The sequence below is a fragment of the Buteo buteo genome, chromosome 27 (genome assembly GCF_964188355.1).
Source record: "Buteo buteo chromosome 27, bButBut1.hap1.1, whole genome shotgun sequence".
NCBI lineage: Eukaryota > Metazoa > Chordata > Aves > Accipitriformes > Accipitridae > Buteo > Buteo buteo.
Window position 1 is genome coordinate 6175150 of NC_134197.1, and position 21691 is coordinate 6196840.

The 21691-nt window shown below is 51.9% G+C and overlaps 1 protein-coding gene across 1 annotated transcript in view; it reads right to left on the reverse strand.

Moving 5' to 3' along the window:
* Positions 1-7433: 7433 nt before the first annotated feature.
* ELFN1 (extracellular leucine rich repeat and fibronectin type III domain containing 1) overlaps positions 7434-21691 on the reverse strand; it is an 85519-nt gene continuing 71261 nt past the window's right edge. Inside the window, exon 3 of the mRNA XM_075058407.1 lies at positions 7434-10602. Coding sequence (XP_074914508.1) covers positions 7772-10162 — 2391 coding nt within the window. The 5' untranslated portion in view covers positions 10163-10602 and the 3' untranslated portion in view covers positions 7434-7771. The remainder of the gene's footprint in view (positions 10603-21691) is intronic.

Sequence of the window (21691 nt, forward strand, 5' to 3'; positions counted from 1 at the left end):
GAGATGAGCAAGACAATGTGGGGGACAGCACTTGCATAGCTTAATGGAGAAGATGGACCAGGAGAAAAAAGCTCATTAGAAAAGGGCATTGCATGGTGAAGAGAGGAGAGGATATAAGCCACAAGAAAGCTGATAAAAGACAGAAATGGAAATCTTTTACTCCCAGGGAAAGCAAGGATAGAGTACATTAATGAGCTCTTTAATGGCGAGGCAAGTAAAGGTGAGCTGCAAATGGCTATTTCCAGTCAGCTGAGCTGAGTGTGAAAAAACAGATGTTGGTAGGATGTGAGAAGCGATCGGCACATACAGGAACAACAGTGCACCCCGTGTCATTAACGGTCCCATTGAATTACTAAAAAGGCACACACATGCAAACTCAGAGACTTGGCAGACTTTTTTGGTTACTCTGCAGGGACAGAGAAGTTGCAGAGGGAGGGAAACGGGCATGTTCACATCCAGTTTGGACCAAAAGAAAGGGCAGAAAAACTAGAGTAAAAACTAGCAGCCTGCTTGGCTACTCCTCACATGGTGAAAATCCACATCCCTGATACTTCTGTGTCTTCTCATCCCTTGCATGGAGGAAGCTGAGTCCAGAAAACTGGCTTCCCTCTGGATCAGATGGTTTCCCTTCATTAAGTACTGGGCAGGGGGAAGGGGCAAGGTGGGAATGAGCAAAACTCTCAAGGTGGCATTTGGCTAATTTCTACCTCCCTTCTGGTGGTGCTGGTGAGCTGGCTGAGAGGGATAAAACAGAGGATATGGCACAAAGGAGATGTGAAAAAGTGGAGTGTAAGTAAATTCAGGTGAAGCCAAAGTCACTGCTACAAGCCAAGGAGTAGCTGCTAGGTTGGCTTCTCCAGAACCACCAACCATGCCCACCAGCACCTTCACTGCCTCCAGTGCCTCAGGGCATCGGCTGGCAGCAGTGGTTTGGAGATGAAGGAACAGAAATGTGCTATACATTTCTCTCTAAAGAACAATTTCATCTCCAGACACCTACCCAGGAAAACCAACTTAGGGACCCCACGATGCAAAGCCAGTGGTGTGTAAATGGGGAGGAAGGAGCTGGGGCACCTCCGAGGTCCACACCTGCCTGGCACTGCTCCATGGAGCCAGGCAGTGTTGCAGCCGCGCTACTACAGGACAAGACCTGTTCACAACCCCTGCACATTTAAGGCAGAATCAGGGCTTTTCCCAAACAACCCCTTCATCCCCTGAAGCCCATCCCCTCTCCTCTGCTGTATCCCTACCCTGTGTCCATGTGCATCCATGTGCTCACAGCTCCCAGCCTTGGGGTGGTGGCACCGTCCCCGCAGGGCGCTGCGGGGGAGAGGGACGTGGTGTGCACCGAAAACGAGCTGAAGCCAAGTCCCAAAACGGGCAGGGAGGGTGCTGCTGCACCCAGGCGGCATGTTGTTGGTCCTCCCCCTGATGAGCCCTCACAGATGCAAATAAATCCTGACTTGGGCCTCTATATTCCTGCTCTGTCTGCTGCGCTAAAAATAGCCCAACGCAGTGCGTGCTGGCTTCAATCACCCTCATCGATCCGCCGCTTTTGGGTCCGGTCCAGCAGCACCGCAGCCTGCAGGCTCCCCTGGACCCCTCCTCGCCCAAAGGATTTGTATGATCGGGCCACCTCCGCCGCACTGTCCCCCACCCTTGCTAACCCCCCTCTCCTGCAAATAAGGTGATTTATTGCTCCAGAGCCCGACGGGCAGCCAGGCTGCAGCAAGCATGTGACTGGGGGGGGGGGGTTGTGTTGCAGCTCCTGATTTCTGCAGAGCTACATCCACCACGGTGATGAGTTTGGGGGTCTTGGGCAACAGAGCTCTTGGTTCGCCAAGACCCAGCCCCGATTCAGGGCAAAGCTGATCTAGAAGCGGGGCAGAGAGGAGCATTCGGAGGAGGGTTAGCTGGGCTCACTGGGAGTGAGGGAGCTGGCTGGGCTGCTGGAGCTTGTGCCCAGAGCCTGCTCTGCTGCTGGCTCTCCAGAGGTCCTGGGCATCACCCGGGTGTGGATGCATGGGCCGACCCATAAGCATCAATGGGGCTGGAAGAGAGATGGCTCCAGCGGTGCTTGCAGCCCTTAGGAAAGGTCCCACCACCCAGCGAGCACCACAGGTCATTGGCTTGATTTGAGCAGAGCCAGTACAGTCTGGCTTTCGTCATGGTCTGGGTGGTGAACGGGGAGCACCTCCTTGCCTTAGGGCCCCCATGCATCCTCGCAGATAGCCTGCCATGGGATCTTCTTCTGCTTTCATGGCAGACTCAGCTGAAGCCGGCAGGAGGCTCAAATGCCGGACTGGGGGCAGGTATGACACCTCAACACCCATCAGCTGTGAAGAAGGAGGCAGCCACCAGCTCCAGGGCTGCCACATCCCTTCTCAAGTGCTTTGGTGCCTAAGGGAGAAATCTGGCCAGGCAGTGCCTGCCACCACTGCCACCCTTTGTTGCCCCACATTTCTTATCTGTGGACATTGCACTTCCCACAGGCCATGTTTTGAAAGACGTGGATGCAACTGGTGTGCACACCAGGGCAGGTGGGTGCCCTCAGGAACACTGGATGTAAATGGCACATGTCTGTATGGAGAGATGCTTCTGTTCTAATTTACATGCTTTTAAATAATATCCAGGCTCTAGATGTCACACAGACTTTGCAACACGTGGCAGGGTCCTTTGCTGAGTCTGGACCAGAGCAAGGATTGAGCTGTGGGTAATGTGGACTTGAATTTATGCTCCAACAAGAAGCTGACTTTGCTGCGATGCTGGGGGAGGGATCGGGGTGGGACGGGGAGCAGGGGTGGATTTCTAGTCCTGCCTTGGTTTTGCCCTTGAAGACTGGTGGTTTGAACTACAGCAGTTTTGTGGACACAGAAAGGGCATCACAGAATGCATTTACATATGGCCCCAGGGCTATCATTATCTTGCAGGCAACAGCAGAGCCCTCCAGGAGGAGGATTCCCATATAACAGCTATAGGTGGTGGGCAGGCTCACAGGAGCGGGGCTGGGAGGGAGAAATAAGGAGGGGGGGGGCAGTTCAAGGGCTACTGGTGACAGCCCAGCAGCAGGGAGTTGCAGAGCAGGCACAGGGGCACACAAGGGCGGAGAGTTTTGGGGGAGCAGAGACTGGGAAGTGGTGATGGGAACCTGAAATCCATGTTGGAGAGGCACCGTCCTGTCGCACATCAGCTGTGTCAGTGTCCCTTCAATGCCACGGCTGGTGCTCGTGACAGAGGAAGGTCTGAGCTGTGCTTTCCAAAGGGGGTTTGGGTCTGCATCCCCCGTCCCACCCGACACACCCCCCGTGCCTGGCAGGCAGCCCCGGGACCCTGCGGAACAGGAGTGCTCGTTCCCTTGGGGCTCATCGGGGGCATCCTGGAGAGGTGACGGTGCTGATGGGGCAATGGGGCAGCTCGGCGGGGCCATGGGCAGCTGCCTTTGAAGCTCACCAGGAGCATTTCCCAGGAGCAGACACAGCTCCCTCCGACCTTGGCCAGCAAGGAAATTTCTTGGAGCGGCGCAGGGCAGAAGCAGCGACGGGTCCCTCTGCTCCTTTTCTCTGTTTCATCGCCGCAGGGAAACAACTGCTCTCTCTTAAAGAAAAAAAAAAAATCCCTCGGAGCAGCTTTGCTCGATGCCTTCGCTGGCCTCTACGGGAGCTGCCGCCTGGCCTGTGCCGAGCACAGCTGCTCCCACCGCCTCTGCCTTCCCCTGCCTCTGCATCACACACCTCTCCCTGCCTTTCATCCCTCTCCCTCCCTTTCTTTTCCCTTCCCTTTGTTCACACTCTCCAGTGGCAGAGCCCAGGCTGCTGTGGGAGCGGGATACGGGAACCTCCAGGTCCTGGGCACTGGCTTTCGGTGCTGGCTCCCCAACTGGTCCCCAATGCCCCTTGAGGTGGGGCAAAACGAAGGAGAAACCTTTTCCCTGGCCTCCCCTCCACTTCACTCGGATACGTCTTTCCCATGCCCCCTCCTTTCTGCTTGGCAGGGAGCCCTCTTGCTTTGGATGGGTTTGGGGCAATAGGAACAGCATGGCTGCATAAAGTAGCGTTTTGCTTTGCAGAAGCAGCTTGAGAGCTTTGGGGGTTGAACAGGAGACAAAATAAAGAAGAAAAGCCCCCAAAAGGTCACAGGTGGTGAAATTCTCCGTCTGCCCTCGGAGGGGTCTGTGAAGCAGCTGCCTCGGGGGGGGTGGAAGATGCGGTGGGCAGAGCTCACCAGGTCCTGTGCAGAGACACCCAGGAGGTCCATGCGTGGGGTGGTGGGTTGGGGGACAGTGGGACTTCTTCCCGTTTCTTGCCTGGCTTTTTTCTCAGCTCATCTTGTGGCACCTCATGACAAGGGACGTGGACCACAGCTGCCAGGACTGGACCCTGTCTTGGAGGGAGGGCAAAGCGGCTGGATGGTGCTCAGCAGTACAGTCATTGCTTCATCACCCAAGGAGCCATCCGGAGCGCTCTCAGACCCATAGCAAGGCCCCACCAAGTATGGGGTACGGGGTGCTGCACGTGCAGGTACCTCTCTTGGAGATACCTTGGAGATGGAGGGGTCTAAACCTTTTCTAACCCTCTTTTTCTCCAACTGCAGAGAGTTTGCATCTGGGAAGTGTTTAATTTAGAAAGGCCAGTGCTGCTGTATCACATCTCCTGTGTCGGTCTCTGTTGGTTTATGACCAGTGAAATCCTGGTGTGAAAACAGAATCAGGCTTTGATTTCATCTGCCCCTGCTGTTTTATGCCACTAACAACTTTGCATTTCTATAGCAGCTTTTATTCTAGGAGCTAAATGGGCTTCACAGACAGGCAATTAATTAATTGAGCCTCCCCAACCAGCCTACACCCTCAGTGCCACAAGGAAGCATTTTGCAGAGGAGGAAACAGGCAGAGAGGAGCAAAATTACTTGCCCCAGGTAAAGAGATGAACTCCCTGCTGACGTGCTGCTGCCTCCACAGCAAGGCGTTATGCTCTGCTGGTTCTGCCATTGCTCCTGGCTGCCGCGGAGATGGCCATGATGTCATTTCCAAACTGGTGGGGGAACTGGTCTCAATGGGGGGAGTGACTGAGGAAGGTCTTTCGGTATCTATCGGTGACTGCCATCGCTGGAGCATGTGAGCCCAAATTAACTCATAAACTGCCACCACCTTTCACCATCCCAGCCTCTGGCTGAGGAATTCCCCGAGACCATCAAACAGTGCCAGGAGGTCCCACTACTGCTTCCCCTCTCCATCCTTGCTGACCAACTCCTGTTTCTCCAGGAGGCACTCAGGATTTGCAAGGGAAGGTGGTTTCGGCTGAAGGGTTTGCTTTGGTCCAGGTGCTACAGCCAAAATTTAGGAAGGCACCTGCCACGATGGCACGAAACAAGAGAGGGATGATCCTCAGCTCCCCTTTCCAGGTCCTGCTCACTGCCTGGTGAGCAAGACGCAGCCCTGAGAAGCTGCGTGCTGCCGGTAGGATCTGGGGCACCTGGAGGAGGTGGGGGAATGTGCCTTTGCTCATGCAGAGTGAATATGTTCCTGGGGAAATTGCCTGCCTTTTATTATGAAACCCTGCTAATGGTTTGTTGTCTACACAAATAAGCACGGGGAATGAACTCATGCACTTCCCAGCCTGCTCCGTGTCTTCCCGGCTCAGCTCCTTTCTGAACAAACATAACCTTTTGCAAGAATACCTGTCAAAATCGCTCTGAAATATTGAAATAACAGGATGGGATATGGTTTGCTCCTGGGCCCTAGTGCTCATCCGTCAGGACTCGGGATGTCCATCCAAAGAGACTTGTGAGCAGGACCCGAGGGAAAACTGGCAAGCAGCAGGGCCCCAAAGGGCTGCGTTTGGGGAGCTTCTCGCCTTGCTGTGGTGGCTCACTGGGCTCCCACGCACTCGCCAGGGGAGCCAGGCAACTCCACAACCCTCGCGTGGCACCCGCTTCGTGTTGGTCGTGGGGTGAGACATGGAGGCTTGTGACTCAGCTGGAGCTAACTGGGGCAAAATTGTGTCCTTCAGCCACTGGCAGCCTGGGATAACCTTCATGGCCTCAGTGCCTCCCTCCTCCTCCTCACCCCATGAGTTGGGCATCATCTGTGAGTATTTTAGAGATGGGGCAAAAAGCGATTGAGTCTTGGACAGGCTTTGGATCAATGGTTGAGGGCTATGTGGCTGCTTGGGTGGACACGAGACATGAGCACAGGGCCATTCCCTTCCCTTCCAGTCTCAGAGTCCCAAGGGCTGTTCGGGGGGTCCCCAGAGTGTCCAGCTCCAAAGCCACCCATGTAAAATGGGAGTCAAACTGGCCCGTGGGCAGCACTAGGGCTGCAGGCAGGAGATGCTGCACTCCCTGCCTGAGGCTGTGGCTGCTTTTGGGGTTATCCACGGAGGAGCTGCTGGACGTGCGGTGATGGGGGTCCCAGGAGTGAGGGGTAGGATCCCTGGGCCAGGGCCTGTGCCTGCTGTAATAGGTCTCAATATGGGCAAGATGTAAATGCTTAGTGTCTTCTCCCTCGGCAAAAATCACTCCTCAATGATGTCCTTCTCTGGAGAGCGGCAAGAGGCTTTCTGCTCTAACTCATCGCCGGCTCCCTATCCTGAAAGGTAAGAGGATAACCCACCCCTCAGCAGCTGGTCCCAAGGGCCACCGCTCTCCAGGTATGTCTGTTTAGGGGGAGAGACCGACACTTTTTAATGTGCAAGAGAAATTCCATTGCATGGTGGCACCTGCTCAACCCAGAGCCTTTCACTGCTCAGCCCCTTCCCTGTTGCTGGTTGTGAAGGTCTCTCACCTGGAATAAGGTGGGGGATTCTGCTTTTCTGGGTACATGCCTTTTTCCTAATGTACTTGGAAGTGATGAGAATTTGGACACAGGCAGTTGTTGGACGAAATCAGAATCAAACACTTAGAAAGCCAAACACTCCCCACCCCCCCAAAATATCCTGTCAACCAACCAACCACCCACTAAAAAAGTCCTTCAAACCAAATTCCATCTCTTTCTCTAAAATCTGTGATTAAAACCTGGTACAAACCGGTCAATATAGATATATATATATATATTTTTTAGTAGATGTAGTATTGTTTTTTTTTTTCTCCTCTCTCTTTCTCATTATACAGCAAACATTGCAAATATAGAAATTTTCTCTGTACAATTAACGACTTCGGTTTACAATGCAATGTGTGGTAAAACCTCTCAGTGAGTGAAAATGTGAACGGGCCTTCAACCGGGTAAAAGTCTAAACTGGAAGACTCCGTTTGCAAAAACAGCCCAAAGGATGGATCTCCTTCTGGTCTCTTTTTGGTTTTTGTTGCTGTTTTTGTTGCTGTTGATTTTGGAAGGGAAGGAAGGAAGAACACAAACTGTTCACAAAGAATCCACAAAATCACGGAATAGGGACTCATGCAATGCAATATCGGGAAACGCCAGACCTCAGCTCTCTGCCCACTCTTTCACTTTCTTTTTATATTCAATTTTTTCTTTTTTCTTATTTTTTTTTAAAAAAATTGAAATGAAACAAAACCTTTTTTTTTTTCACTCCACAGTTTGTTTCTTTTGTAAAGTTTGTGTTCAAATTTGGTGCGTCTCACCAGTGTGAGGACATTTTAATATCTCATTTTATATATTATATAGAATATTTATAGATTTTCATCATTTGTTCTCTCTTTTATTTTTATTGATTTTTTTTATTATTTTATTTTGTTTCAAAGACAGTCTAAATAAAAATAGCTGCTGCAGATTTCTTTTGGTCCAGTTAGTGTGTTAAGTCACGAGTTGTGTGAGGACTCAGGACTTTTGCTGGGCAGAGACGCCCTTCCAGTAGTCTAAGATGTCGTGAAGATCCTCGTCTTTGGCAAACTGGACCTTTTTGCGTAGGGCATGGCCGGCTGCCATATACTCCTCCTCGTCTTTGTGCCGCTTGCGGTTGAGTTTGAAGCGCTCCCAGATGCTGTGCGATGGTTTGCAGGTGTACTCTGGGCTGGAGGTGTAGCTCAGGTTGTGATATTGAGGCGAGAGCTGGGAATAGGCCAGGTCTCTGGGGCGAGGACGGGTCAGAGGCTCCAGGATGGAGGGCTTTCGCCCTGCCATGCTGTCGTGCTGCTCCCCTTGGTGCGAGCTGGGGTACGAGTGCCGGTGTTCGCTGTACTGACGGATCTTCTCCGCCTCCGCCCGCAGGATGGCCGCGGCCGGCGTCACAGTGAGGATGGTGTCGGTGGTGGGGGATGTCTTCTCGATGTATTTGGCTTCTGATTTGTGGCCCGATCCCTCGGAGCGGTAGGACCTGGGGCTCCGGATGGAGCCACTGGAAGAGGTGCTGGAGCGTTTGGGGGCCGCCTCCATGCTGTGGTGTCGCTGGAGAGGGTGGTTGTAGCTTTCCTTGTAGACGGGGGAGAGGAATCCGTGCTTGCTGGGGATCTGCTCTGATAAGAGCACCAGCTGAGGCTCCACCGTGGAGACCGCCCCCGATTTCACCCCTTGGAAGGAGGTGGACTCAGATTTCAAGGCATCAATGCAGTTGTTGATGATCTGGTTCACCTTGTCCACCTCCTTGGCAATGGTGGAGATCTCAGCCACAGAGCTCTGGGTATCTGGCGGCAGGGACAGCTCGCAGTCTCGCCTCTCGGGCTGCTCACCCGTCCTCACCTCCATGTAGTTGCCCTTGGTGGCCTTGGGGGTCTCACTGCTGTCAATCAGCTTGTACTGCTCAACCTCGCCGGCGGAAGGCAGGTAGGGGATGCGGGTCACTGTCTCCCCGCCCAGCATCTGTCCCTGGGACAGCTGGGTGATGCTGGTGGTCTCCATTTCTGGCCCGTATTTCAGCTCGATGATGGTCTTCTTCATGCTGCCGGCAGCCTTTTTGTGCTTCTCCTCCTGCTGGCGCCTCTTCCGGAGACAGTAGTACACAACGCCCAGGACGATCACCATGCCAAAGAGACAGCCCAGGATTGTCATGATATAATGAGTGGCAGTGGAAGGGGTGGGCACTGGCTCCTTGCGGTTGGGTCTGGTGGGTGTGATGGTGACGCAGGTGTGGTTGTACTTCGAGTATTGGTGGACGGAGACTACACAGTAGGTGTAGTCTCTTTGTGCTACTAGGTTGCTCACGGTGATGTTCTCCTCCTTCTTCCTGAGCTTGGTGATCATGGAGGAGAAGCCGTTTTCAAACTGGGAGAGGATGTACATCTTGCTGAACGGGTAGGGAATCTGCACGGTGAGGACGGCTGAGTTGTGGTTGAGGTGCTTCACCTGGATGTTGGGGCGCACCTCTGTTTCGCCGATGGGAGTGAAGAGGGAGAACTGCGGGGTCGTGCCATCGCCGGAGGAGCAATCCTCCTCGGAGCAGGGGCTTTCGGAGGGCACCGTGGTCACCTGGTACCTGGGAGGGATAAAACGAGGGATCACAGTGTAGGAGCCGCCGGTGCAAAGGGAAGAGAGCATGCTCAGCGCATTGCGGTAGCCCGTCCGGCCTTGGCCCAACAAGTAGTAGCCCATGTAGTCAGGTGGGGAGTCGCACTGCATCCGGTCGTACGTGCGGGTCATGTTGGTGAAAGCTTCCAGCCATTGCAGGAAGCCAAGGAGCTCGCAGGAGCAGTAGAAGGGGTTACTGTAGAGTTCACAGACAGAAAGCTTGTTTAGGCCCCGAAAAGTGTTGCTGTCGAGTCTCTGGATCCTGTTCATGGACAGGTCAATGTTCACTATGTTGGGGCACTCCCAGAAGGCATTGGGGGTGACGGACTCGATGAGGTTGGCCTGGAGATAGAGGTACTCCAGCTTCCCCAGGCCCCGGAGGATGCCCTCGGTGAGGTTCCTCAGTCGGTTGTAACCCAGCTGCAGCACCTGGAGGTTGAACTGTCCTGAAAAGGCACCGTCCTCGATGTAGGAGATCTCGTTCTTCGTCAGGTTGAGGTATGTCAGGTTGCCGAAGCGGCTGAGCGAGGCGTACTGCACGCTCTTGATCTTGTTGTCGTTCAGCCGCAAGTCCACAATGGTGCTGTTGATTTGCTGGGGGATGGACTCGTAGGGGGGCTGGTTTTGGCTGCAGATGGCCAACCAGACGAAGCCCTTGTCCCCCTCGATGAGCCAGCAGTCTGCCCGCACCCCGCCAGCGTGCAGGAGAGAGACGGCTGCCACGCACATGCAGAGGGCTGACGTCGCGGCCCACCGGCGACCTGCCATCTGGAAGGGTGGCGCGGAGAAGGGGTGCCTGGTCTGCCAGAAGCGGGGAGCGGGACAGGGGCTGGGAAGACGTGGGCTAGTGCTTCTTCAGCAGCTTCGCTCGCCTGTCCCTTCTCCTCATGGCTTGGAGACGGGGGGGAAGCATCCGTGGAGAAAGCGGACCTCGGTGCCCACGGTACTCGGCAGCCACCGGCCGGGGGCTACTACCAAGGCCTGGGTGGCTGAGGCTGGTCCCGCATCACCAGGTCTCCGGCATCTCGGGGAGGGAGTCATGAAGGTAGGTGCCCGGGCGGAGGAGTCCCTCTGGCTTAGAGACAAGCCTTCCTCTCACTCCTTATAGTACCTCTCCTCGTTTTCTTTTTGCTGCCCATCGTGACGCTGGTCCCCATCTCCACGTGCCTCCGTAGGTCTGGCTGTCCCAGCTCGATCTCTCGGCTCACCTGTTCAAAACAAATCACAAGCACAAACTAAGCATGAAGGAAAGACAGTTGGCATTTAGAGGCGTTGGAGATGCATCCAACTGCCCTCTTAATGTTTGGCACTTGCCTTCTAACTCTGGCTACCACCTTTCAAGGAGCCTTTGGTTTATCTGGGTGCTGCCACCAGCAGCGTTTGGCAGCAAAAGGGAAGGTGGTCACTGACCGTGGAGGTCATCCTCTGAGCCCATCATCCAGCATCACATCATAGGCAGTTGAGAGACCAACACACATCCAGGGCACTGTTCGTCTGACCTATTTAGGTGTCTACCTTAGGAGGAGAGGAGTGATGCCCCAGAAGTGTCTGTTCCTCTCCGCTGAGAGCAGACGAAGTCTAGACAACTCGCTCTGATGTAGATTTGATGCTGCAGCGTTTTGCTGAGGGGAATCCTAACTGTCTCGTGTGCTGGTGTGCGCAGCGGCAGTGCCCACAGAAGGGGATGCTGATTGAGGACACCGTGTCTCTCTGACTGCATTGCTGCGTGGCATCTAGGATAAAGCCCAGCCTCAAGCGCCTGTCCTGTTTCTGGGAACCTGAGCAGTAGTTTCAGAGCACTCCTTGACTGCAAAACACACTAGCGTGATTGTCCACCATCCGATGTCCTTGTCCGTGGCTGGGACTTGCTGCCTGTCTCCAACACTTCTCTCTCCCTCTTGGGTGAAATGTTGTGGAGGAGAGGAAGACCCTCAACCATTCAGTGCCATAACAAGAGTATTTGCAGAAGCTGGGACAAGACCTTCCCTCCCCACCCAGAAACAACCCTCAAGACCAGGAAGAGTCTTCACTATACACAAACCTATGGGACTGCCAGCAGCCTCACTTCCCACAGAAAAACTCTCATTCCCAGCTCACATTTTCCATTATTTTTTCCTGCATTTTTGACTAAACTTAAATATCCATGGACAGCACTTCTACATCCTTTTGTGATTTCTTAGGGAAACGGGAAGGCAAAAGTGCACGAGCATGAGCATCTCCTCAATCGTGCTTTTCCGCAAGATGTTGAAAATATCATCCATGGACATCTCTACTGCCAAACAGCTCTCTCAGCTGGTAGGACAGATGCAGTGAGGTGTTGTGGCAGAGATGGAGTTGCCCACAAATGGGGAGAAAATATCACGGCCTAGCTAGAAAAATCCTTCTTGGGACTTTTGTTGGGAACAGGAGCTCTGGTTGTCTCGCTTGTCCCAGGGCAGACTGTAGGAGGCAGGCACTCCTTGAAAACACAGCTGGCAGGAGCTGGAGGTTTCCTGGGCATCCATGAAGGACACAGGGGCACATCTTACATCTAAATTGTCTTTCATTGGATCTGCAAAATAGTATAAATCCAGAAATTGGTTTCCAAACCATTTCCCAGTGCCCAGGCAGCAAAGGGACTGTGCTTGGTGCTGCACGCCTGCAAATCGCATGAGGCTGATGATTGTCAAGGGGTATTTAGATGCAGATACCATATTCTCGCCCTTGTTCTGAAGAAACCAGGTTCTTTTCCACCTGTGATACCAGGCAATGAAGCAGACCATGTTTCACTGCAGAGATCCCTGTTAACTTTTCACAGCTTATACCTCGGTAAACAGGCCAGTAATAATAAGCAGTAAAACAATTTATTTGTTCTTTCTGGATTGTGAACAATGAGTCTGTTCCCTGGTGGCACAGTTGGGTTTCCATTACGTGAATAACGAGATCTGCTCTCGCATCAGCTCTCTGCACATGAGACTCTCTGGCCACCTTGTCCTCCAGCAGATGCCCCACCAGCTGCTGGGGGAGGTGAGGCTGTGGGGGAAAACAACAACAACACTGAGTGTCTACTCAGTGCCCCTCCGGAGGGCAGGGTGTGTGGTACACCCTTCTTGCAGGCTGTACCGTCTGCGGTGGTTGTGCAGTTGCTTATGGGTGAGATGTACCGGCCCTAAGATGCTGCTGCTGTGGGGCCCTGCCTGGGTACTCGCAGGTCTCTCTCTGCCTCCCCAGTGGCTGGTACTGTCCTATCCCAGCTACCTTTGGCAGAAAGCTCAACAAAACCAAGTTTTCAAAAGTTTACTAGAAATGGGGCCTGGGTGGAAGGGATGCTGAGGGCAAGGCAGCTGAATCTCAGGTCTCCCCCTTCCTGGGGGGTAGAAACCTGGACTTTACCATGCTTTTACATTGCTATTCCAGCTGAAGCCCTTACATCACCACAGGGACACCGATATTGCTGGTAACCCTATTTTGGGGAACAATACCTGCTGCACCGGCAGGAGCACATTTGCAAGGATGGGCTGTCCCGGCCCTGGGATGCTTTCCCAGGACCTGGAAGCCCATTTTGGCATAACCGAGTCCTTGGAGCCAGTGAGGAAGGGAAGAAGGACTATGCTCCCTGGGGCACTGCAGGTGAGAGTCCCCCCTTACCACCTCCCCAGCTGACGGGTGAAGCACGGGCTGCAATACCAGGCTGAAAGACGTCTGCTGCTACATCCCTCCTGGCACTGGACAACTCAATTAACCTCTCTGCGCTCCAGCCTCCTCTCCGGTACCGTGAGATAATGATAGCACTTCACAGGGCTGTGGGAGACTGAAAGTGCCCTGAGCTCCTCTTGTTGGGATGAAAATTGTGTTGCAGGTGGAGACTTTCTCTCCCTCCAGCTGCAAGCTGGGCTTTAGTCGTGCCCGCTCTCCTCTGCCACGGGGACCAGCCTGGTCTCCAGCTCCTCAGACTGCCTCCTGTGGCAGTGCACATTGCCCCTAAGGGTGTGGGAGAAGGTATTCCTGGCCCGCAGAGCCATAAGCAAAGGCTTGCCCCAGTTGTCCCTTTGGGATGGCACAGACTTTCCTTGCCTGCTGCCCTGCAGTGCTTGCCCTTGGCACGAGCATCTCCCTGTCCTCCTCCATGGGCTTGTGCATTACAGGGACCTCCCGCAGGCAGGGGAAGCCCTGCCAAACCGAGACAGCACGCAAGGAGTGATGCATCTTGGCATATTCTCTTTAGCAAGCACTTATTCTGTCTCCTCGAACTCCCATTTTGACCCAACCATCCTCTCTGGGCAAGCTTGTGTTTGGGATTGCTCTGCAGAGCCAAACCAGTCTTTTTCTTGCAGGGGAAGGTTCCCTGTTACTCCCACCTGGGGAGGCTGTGGGCTGCAGCCTGTGTCAGAGGGCATTAGCTAGTGGAGCAGGACGATCCCGTGAGCAAAGAACAGAGCCAGACCCTCCACGGACCTTACCAGGCTGATCCCCTATAGCCTTCTCATCACCCATGTGCCTCCCTCATCTAATCGGAGGTGTCGGGGATGAAGAACAGCAATGGTAAATGACTCAAACACGTTCAATAAGGCTCCCGCTGCGTGTTTTCTCTTCTTTCCTGTACGTTGCCTATCAGACGAGTCCTTCCCAACAACAGAAAGGAGAAAAGGCATTTTATCAGCAGCCTGAGTTTAATTTCAGCTCATTAAAGCAGGCAATTTGCTGGTTTATTTGCTTTGCAAAGTGTGAATAAAATGACAGCATTAAGGAGATGTAAGAGAGGAAAGAGGGGCTAATCTCCCTTTTTATTAGATTGCCGGGACATGACTGGGGAGTGGAGAAGTGGGTCTTGTTGCTTTGCACAGAAGGCATAATTGTTCATCTTGTTGGCTTCTGAAAGCCTCCTTCCCAGCATCACGCCAACGCGGGTGCATGTGGGTGTGTGCCTGCGTGTGTGCACTGCGACATCAGCCAAGCGCCGAGCATCCTGCAAGGCAGGATGGGAGCAGGGGCACTTGCAGTGGTTCCCAACTCATCTCCCTGTAACAGCAGATAACAGACATCCAAGAGGTTTCTCCTTCTTCACTTTTCTACCTTTTACCTCGCCTCTAATCTCCCTTTTCTGTTCTTTTCTGCTTCTGAAATCCCGAGCTTGATTCTTGCAGGTTAGAAATAAAGCAGCCGGTCGGTCAAGGACCTCCTGCAGCTGGGACATGGCTCTGGAGAGCAGGGCAGAGACCCCCCTGCCTCTTCCCCACAAACTGGATAAAAATCAGTAAGATAAGCTAGTGTTTTAACCCTCCTGCCTGACTGATTTGTCTTTGCCCAGCTGTCCTGGTTTTATTATCCTGGTAACCTAATTGCACACCACATTTCCCAGTCCTCTGCCCCTCCACAGAGGTGCCTGGGAAAATCTGGGAACAAACCACCTACAACTCTAATGTGAAAAACAACCAGAAAAGTGGAGATTTGGGGGTCTCCTTCACTGATTGAGAAAGAAGCAAAAGATAGGAAGGAAGACGGTGTGGAATAACAATAACAATGATTTGAAATGATGCATTTAATCTCAGTCGGAGTTATCTTGAACTGTGGCACCATGCTGATGATGACAACAGGCCACGTCCATGGGGAGGCCGTGGTACCCACCCAGTACCTTGCAAGAAATATCATTCCAGCCCAGAGTTACCTGTGCACTGCAGACACTGCTGTAATTCCCTTTCCTTCTGCTGTCATAGGGCAGCATGGTTTGACCAGCTGAGAAGGTATCGGGCTCATGTGGCTTACAGAGGCCAGCAAAGAGGCAATGACAACTCCCTCACTCTTTGCTGGTCCTACGCATTGCCTCTGATCTCCAGTATCCCTGCTGGAGCCCGGATCTGTGCTTTGCCCTGCTAATCCTCAGCCCTGACCTGTGATGTCCTCCCCTCCTACCTGTCCTTGCTTCTCCAGCCCTGGTCCCCAGCGGCAAAGAGGGACCGCTGTGATTTCGTGATGTCCACAAAGTTGCAGCCTGCACTGGATGACCAGCAGCAACCTCATCCTGGCTGAAAACCCACAGCAAGGGAGGTCGAAAGGGAAAGGCAAAGCTGGGGCTCCAAAAACCAGTGCAGGCTGGCTGGTAAGTTTTTGCTTCCACCGCCCGATTAATGGCATCTCAGTAAATTAAACCAGAGCAGCAGCTGCAAGGAAGCAAACAAAGCAGCCGTGGGGGTTGGGTAGGTAGAGGGAGAGCGAGCTGGGCAGCGCACATAATAATATGCTGTCCTGGCACTCAATTCCTAATTTTGTTATTCTACTGAATGAGTTATTTCAAACTGTGGATTAGATTTACTGAGTGAAGGCAAGGAGCCAGATTAACATGCGCGTTCGTGTGTGCGTGCGTATACACGCATACACGCAACAGTGCTCCTTCCCTTGGCATTTCTGCATCCCCGTAACTTCATTCTCTCTAGCTGCTCCATCTCCAGCTGGCTGTGTTTCAGCTTCTCCTAGACCCTCTTTCACAGCCACTCAGGCCATTTTATCATAAATGAAGGCGCCCCACTACAAAGAGAGACGTAGCAAAACAGGAGTGATACATTACGAACTATAAATGTTTAGTCACCCAAAGAGGTGGGGAGGGAAAATTTGGCTAACAGGCACCAAATTTTAAAATTAACCTTGGCTTTTTATTATGTGTAAAATAATCTGAGGAGACAGCTCCAAGATGGCAGAGAAAACATTTATTAGTGATGAAGTCTCCCCTAAATGGCTTGACGTCCATCCTGTATATGTCAGGTGGGGAAAGGAGGCTTCCAGGCAGGTTTTTCTGCTCATTCGTATTCCTGGTGTTTGCTACACACCTCCTGCCGGGTGATGTTGGTCAGAATCATAACCACGCTGAATAATAAAGATGCCCATGCTGTAAAATTCAAGTTCATTTTATATCCAGAGGTCCTGGTACTAATATTGCATCCACAGACAGAGTTCAGGCAGCATTTTGTGCATCCCAACCTTATTCCCAAATGCCTCACGGTGTTAGATAATAGAGTTCTCCAGTCAATTCTACTCTCTTTCCTGCTATTATTTATTATTTAAGAAAAATAGGCAAGGGAGAAGAGATATATTTTCCACTGAGGTTTGAAGAAAGATGAAGAAGGAATGAAGCAGAGAGGTAAAGGGGGGCTGAGAGAGAAGTGCCCAGCATCACATACAGGATAGCTTTTACTGAGACCTTGGGAGGTCACAGACTAGGCAACAAGTAGCCAGGTGGGAGGGATGGGGAAGACATCACTTTTCTGGGGTAGGCTGGGAGAAACAAACAGAAGTTACACACTTGGTCTCTATACAGGGGCATTACTATTACCAGTGTATCGACACTCATGGGCTCTCTATAGTGCTAGGGCCAATGTTTCTCTCCTCGGGTTGTTCCTGTCAAGGGGAACACAAGTCAATAGAGGTCAAGGCACCGATGGCTCTTCGGTGTCTACAGACTGGCTGCTGGCTCATTTTGCAGTCTCTTTGCAGGAGGCATGGGACACTTTCTGCAGACCAGCAGCCAAATGAATGTCAATCTGAGGAGCGTGAAATGCATCTGGTTGGCAAGGCCCTGAAGACACTAACGACCCTTGATTGGCCTCACCTAGGGCCTCCACCCACGGGCTCAGGAGCTCCACATAAACTCAGCCCTGGGTCTCCAGCCCCTTCCCGAGCCTTGCTGGTGCTGTGCTTGTCTCCAGTCCTGCTTGTGGTCCTGCCTCCAGGATAGACCTCAGGCCTGAGGTAGGTGGCTTATCTCCTGGATGGACCCCTCCGACATCCACTATAACTTGTGCTCGCTGCTGCCCCTGGGCCCATCTCCTTTTGCTCCTGGCTGGACTCCTTGGTGGGATCCTGGCTATGGTTCATCTCTCGTCTCGCCTGGGACTGTCCATGGACCCTGTTGCCAGCACTTTTCCTGCTGTGTTCGTGTGCTGGGAGACACCACCCTGGGTGGGGAGGGGACCCCCCTGTGCTGGGGTCACCCCTGGCTCCTGCCTCACCTTCCCTTTGAACAACCAGCCCTTGCTGCTGCCTGACATGGATTTCAATAAAAGGCAGCTTATTCTGCAGCTGGTTGCATGGGGAACTCTCCAGTAAAATGGTTTTTCTGGTATAAAATGCACTTTCTGCAAAATTAAACCTTTGGCTGAAAAGCTATGATCTTTCTTGGAAGTTGAGATTCAGGTCAATTTAGCTGTAAACCTGTGGGTGCTGTAGGGTCTGATGGGAGCCCTAGTTCAAAGCCGTCGTGCCTCCACCAGCCAGACTGAGGCCAGCGCCTCAGTCTGGGAATGGCCAAAACAAACCTGTTTGCACAAACATTTTTAAGAACCTTTTTGTTCTATGGCAAAATAAATTCTGGGTTAAAATGACAATATTTTCAAGACAGGTTAGCTCTTGGGATTTCAGGAAATAAAGATATTCTGCTTTTCACTCAGCTGCAGTCTGAAGTCATTTACATCCATCTCATGCTGCTTAGCTTCCAGGGTCTATCGGTATGACAACACTATTGCACACTGCTGTGGGCCACTGAGCAAAATTCTCCACTGAGTTTAAGTAAATGCATAAATGATCTTCCTGGTGAACAACCTCTTAAGCCCAGCTGAGTTACCTGTGCATTAAACCAGCCTTCTGAAATATCAGCACAGGCAGATATGAAATGTCTGCTCCAGCCCATGACAGTGCAGTTGAGCCCTCAAACAGCCAAGGAGTGCAATTAGAGGGGCAGAGGAAGGTGAAGAGAAAAAGATTTTAGGGGATGTAGAGAACTAAGAGCTCTGATCAGGTACAACAGTAGTAATAAGAGAGAAGTGTGTTTCCATGGGAGAAAGCCTCTCTAGTATTTACTTGATGGGGTTCTTCCTTAGAAATAATCAGTCTGAATCACAATTCCATTATGGGATGGTTATCCTGCTGTTAGGCTGGGCGAAACCCGAGGTCTGGTATGGAAGCAGGGCTCCCATTTCCCCCTCCCCGTAAACAGTGCTGAAGATCAAAGCATGTTTTTCCAGCACTGATACAATGGACGGAGCCAGCCCCGTGCTGGGAAGCAAAGCCGCTGGTGTTCCTCAGCACTGACAATCTGAACCGTGCCTTGACTCTGCTGCATTGTCATCATCGCTCAGATCTTTGCTGCTCTTTGGAAGAGGGCTTTACTGCTTTCATTCATTAATTTATTTTTGCAGGAGGCTTGCATAACCCTTTGCATCCCAGACAGGAGAATCCACTTTTATACAGAATGAAATCTGGTGGTGGATCCATGAAATGGTTAGCTTTGTTAGAAATTACTTTCAGAGGTGCAAGTGCTTTGTTTGCTCTGATTTTTTTTATGGTCATATTTTCAAAAGGACTTTTCCCTCTTTGTCCTACTCTTCCCGTGTGAAGGTGTCTCAAGCCAGAAAACTTGATGTCTCTGGCCAGTGCCTACCTCAGTCGCAGTTTCTATGTGGACTGTACTGCTGACTGTTGGCAGACGGACAAGAAAATATACAGCAAATGTAGGACTTCGTGGTAACAGTCTGCTGCGATCTCCGGGTAGGCAGAAAGGAATTCACCTTTTCATCAGCAAGTGTCCTGCACACGGGAATCACTATGGCTGTGCTGTAGGCGAACACCTCTGGTAACCTTTTACTGACTTGTTTACCTTTGAAGTTGGTCCTGCTTCTCTGGTTGGAAAAGACTTACAGATGTCTTTTCCAACCTAAATTATTTTAATGATCTAGCTCATGTCCTCTGGAGCCAAGGACCCCAGCTTAAGGCTGGACCCGCTGGCTGTCCACATTTTGAAGGGGGTTCTGCCCAGTTATAGCAATATCTGGCAAGCCCCAGTGCCCTACAGGCCTAATTTTAGCTCAGTGCTGCAGGCTGGCTTCCTGTCATGGGCCAGGAGAAGGTTAATGATCATCTGGGCAGCTCTCCAAACCCAATCTAATGTTTATTCAGGATAACAGCATTGCAGAGGAAACCAAGCATGACCACCTTCCATGCACAGCTTATCCAGCACGGCCCCGCTCCTATACGCGGCTCTGCTGGAGGAGCTCAGGTTTGTCAGCTCTTGGAGGAGGGACCCTCTTCTCCTTCCCTAGGTCAAGACAGGTCCTCTGCAACATTCCCAATCCTGCCTATGTCCTGACCTCTTAACCTAACAGATGCCGTGTTTCTACAGAAAAACACTTTTACAGGCTCTGGGTCTGTTGTTTCAGCAGTGGAAATAGGCACCCTGCCTGCTAAAAAGTTTATAGGACACTGCTCACGGGTCAAATACCCATGCTGCAAACAAATATCCATGCCACAAGCACCTTAGTTTGTCGGCCTCCATGGAGAGAGGGTGTTCGGCCCCACTGCACCCTGCGGGTCCCTGCGGTGCGAGGAGGAGCTGAGGGACGTGGGACAGTGGTCCCAGCTGCGTGGTGGTGCCTTGGTGGGTCTGGGTGTCGCAGGTCTGCGCTCCAGCTGGGTCTGGGATGGGGGTGAGAGGATGAAGGGTGGGTGCAGATTAGCACATGAGGTTATGGAGGGATGCGAGATAGCTGTGACTGTACCCCTCTGTCAGAGGGCAGAGGTCATAAGGTGGTTGTGGGTGTTTATTCATCTCAGCTGCTGTTTAACAGCTTAATTTCAGCCATGAACTTGCAGCCTTTTCCTCCCACCAGTGCAGCCCCTGCAGCTATTCTGCCATGCCTTTGACACAACACGAATGGACATGCAATGGACTCATCCCAAGGATACCCCGCAGCTGTAGGGAGGTGAGTACACTGCTTACTTGGGGCTTCCTTGGGGTCCTTCAGGGTTCCATGATTGATTATGAGCCATAGAGCCTAAAGGCCTGAGACATGCTGTGCTGAGGGAACGACTCTCCTCCAGCAACGAGCGCTCAGACACAAATGGCCAACAGCAGAGCTCTTACCGCTTCCCTCGGGGTATGGAAAAAAATTGTACTGATAGCAAAAAATGTTTTCTGAGAGATCCCTGAGATGCCAGTACTAGCTTCACCATCAAGAGTCCTAAAATAGCTGGTACTTTCTGGCTTCCCAGGCATGCTCCAAGAAGCACCATGAGAACATCTATTTAGTAGGGTCTCTGGGGATGCGCTTCCTCCTACCCACAATGTTCAGGGAGATGGCTGGGCAGCCAGATGGCCATATTTGTGTGGAGCTGATATTAATGTCTCATTTTATTGTGTTTACAGCGTGGTTAATGTGGCTCCTAGATTCCGGAGCAGGTATCTTTATTATGTTAAATCTAAACAGAACAAAGATGTGTCTCTGCTGTGGGCTTGGCTGGTTAAACTGGGTGACAGTCAGTGTTTCTCTCAAGGCTAGCCGATTTCCCGCTGAAGTATGCCCATGCACTTGTGGGAATAAGCAAAGCCCATCTTTGCCCATAAAGGATGCTCATCCACAGGTGTGAGGGACCACTGGGTCACCAAATGGCCTTCTACCCAAAAATGTGTGGGTAGAAGCAGAGAAGCTTGGAAAAATGGGTCATGTACATGCCAGGCTCCATCCAAGAGAAACTGGTTTTGTCTTGACACATGGTTAATGCCAAACTGCTGGTGGAAAAGCAGCAATAGGAGCTATTGGTGTGTTAGCGTGGGCTTGCGGCACATGAAAACCCTTCCTCAACATCGTGTCTGCTCCTCAGCAGCGTCTGTGGCCGCTCTCTGGGCCGCTGTATTTCCCTGCTTGTTCAGAGACCTCCAAAAGATATGGAGAGTGGAAAGAAAAACTTCAGAGTCCGAGACAATAGAAGTGGGGAGCTATGCCAGGATTTGGATTGCCCGTCCTTTTCATAAACATTTCCTGTGGAGGTTACCAAGTTGAAAAAGCAAGTGAACCCAGAACACCCACCCTCTCTGGAGGAATGGAGTTTATCGTTAATAATCTACTGCTAAAAGGGTAACATCTGTTTTGGACAAACTGTAATGAGATTTAAACCCCAGGTGGAGGGAGGACTTCACAGTAATAAATGACTTTCTGTATGTCTAAATAGTTTTAATTTTTTTTCTGGCAGAAATAGCTGCTTTTCACCTCAGGCTTCTTTTTGCCAGCTCTTTTTGTTTAATGATTGCTATTAATTTCCAGGGTGGCAGATGGATTCTAGCCTGGTGTAGTCTGAAATGAGGAAAAACAGCCCATGAAGGTGTGATCTTGCCATGAACGTGTCCATGGGTCTTGTGCTGATGGGACACTATGTGTGGGTGTTTGCTTTCCAGGGGAACTATTGCTTCTTGGTAGCTGCTTCCCACCCCTGGGACATTTGAGCATCTCTCCCTCAGGTAGGAAGGAGAATTAACTTCCCTGGTCACTGCTGGTAGCT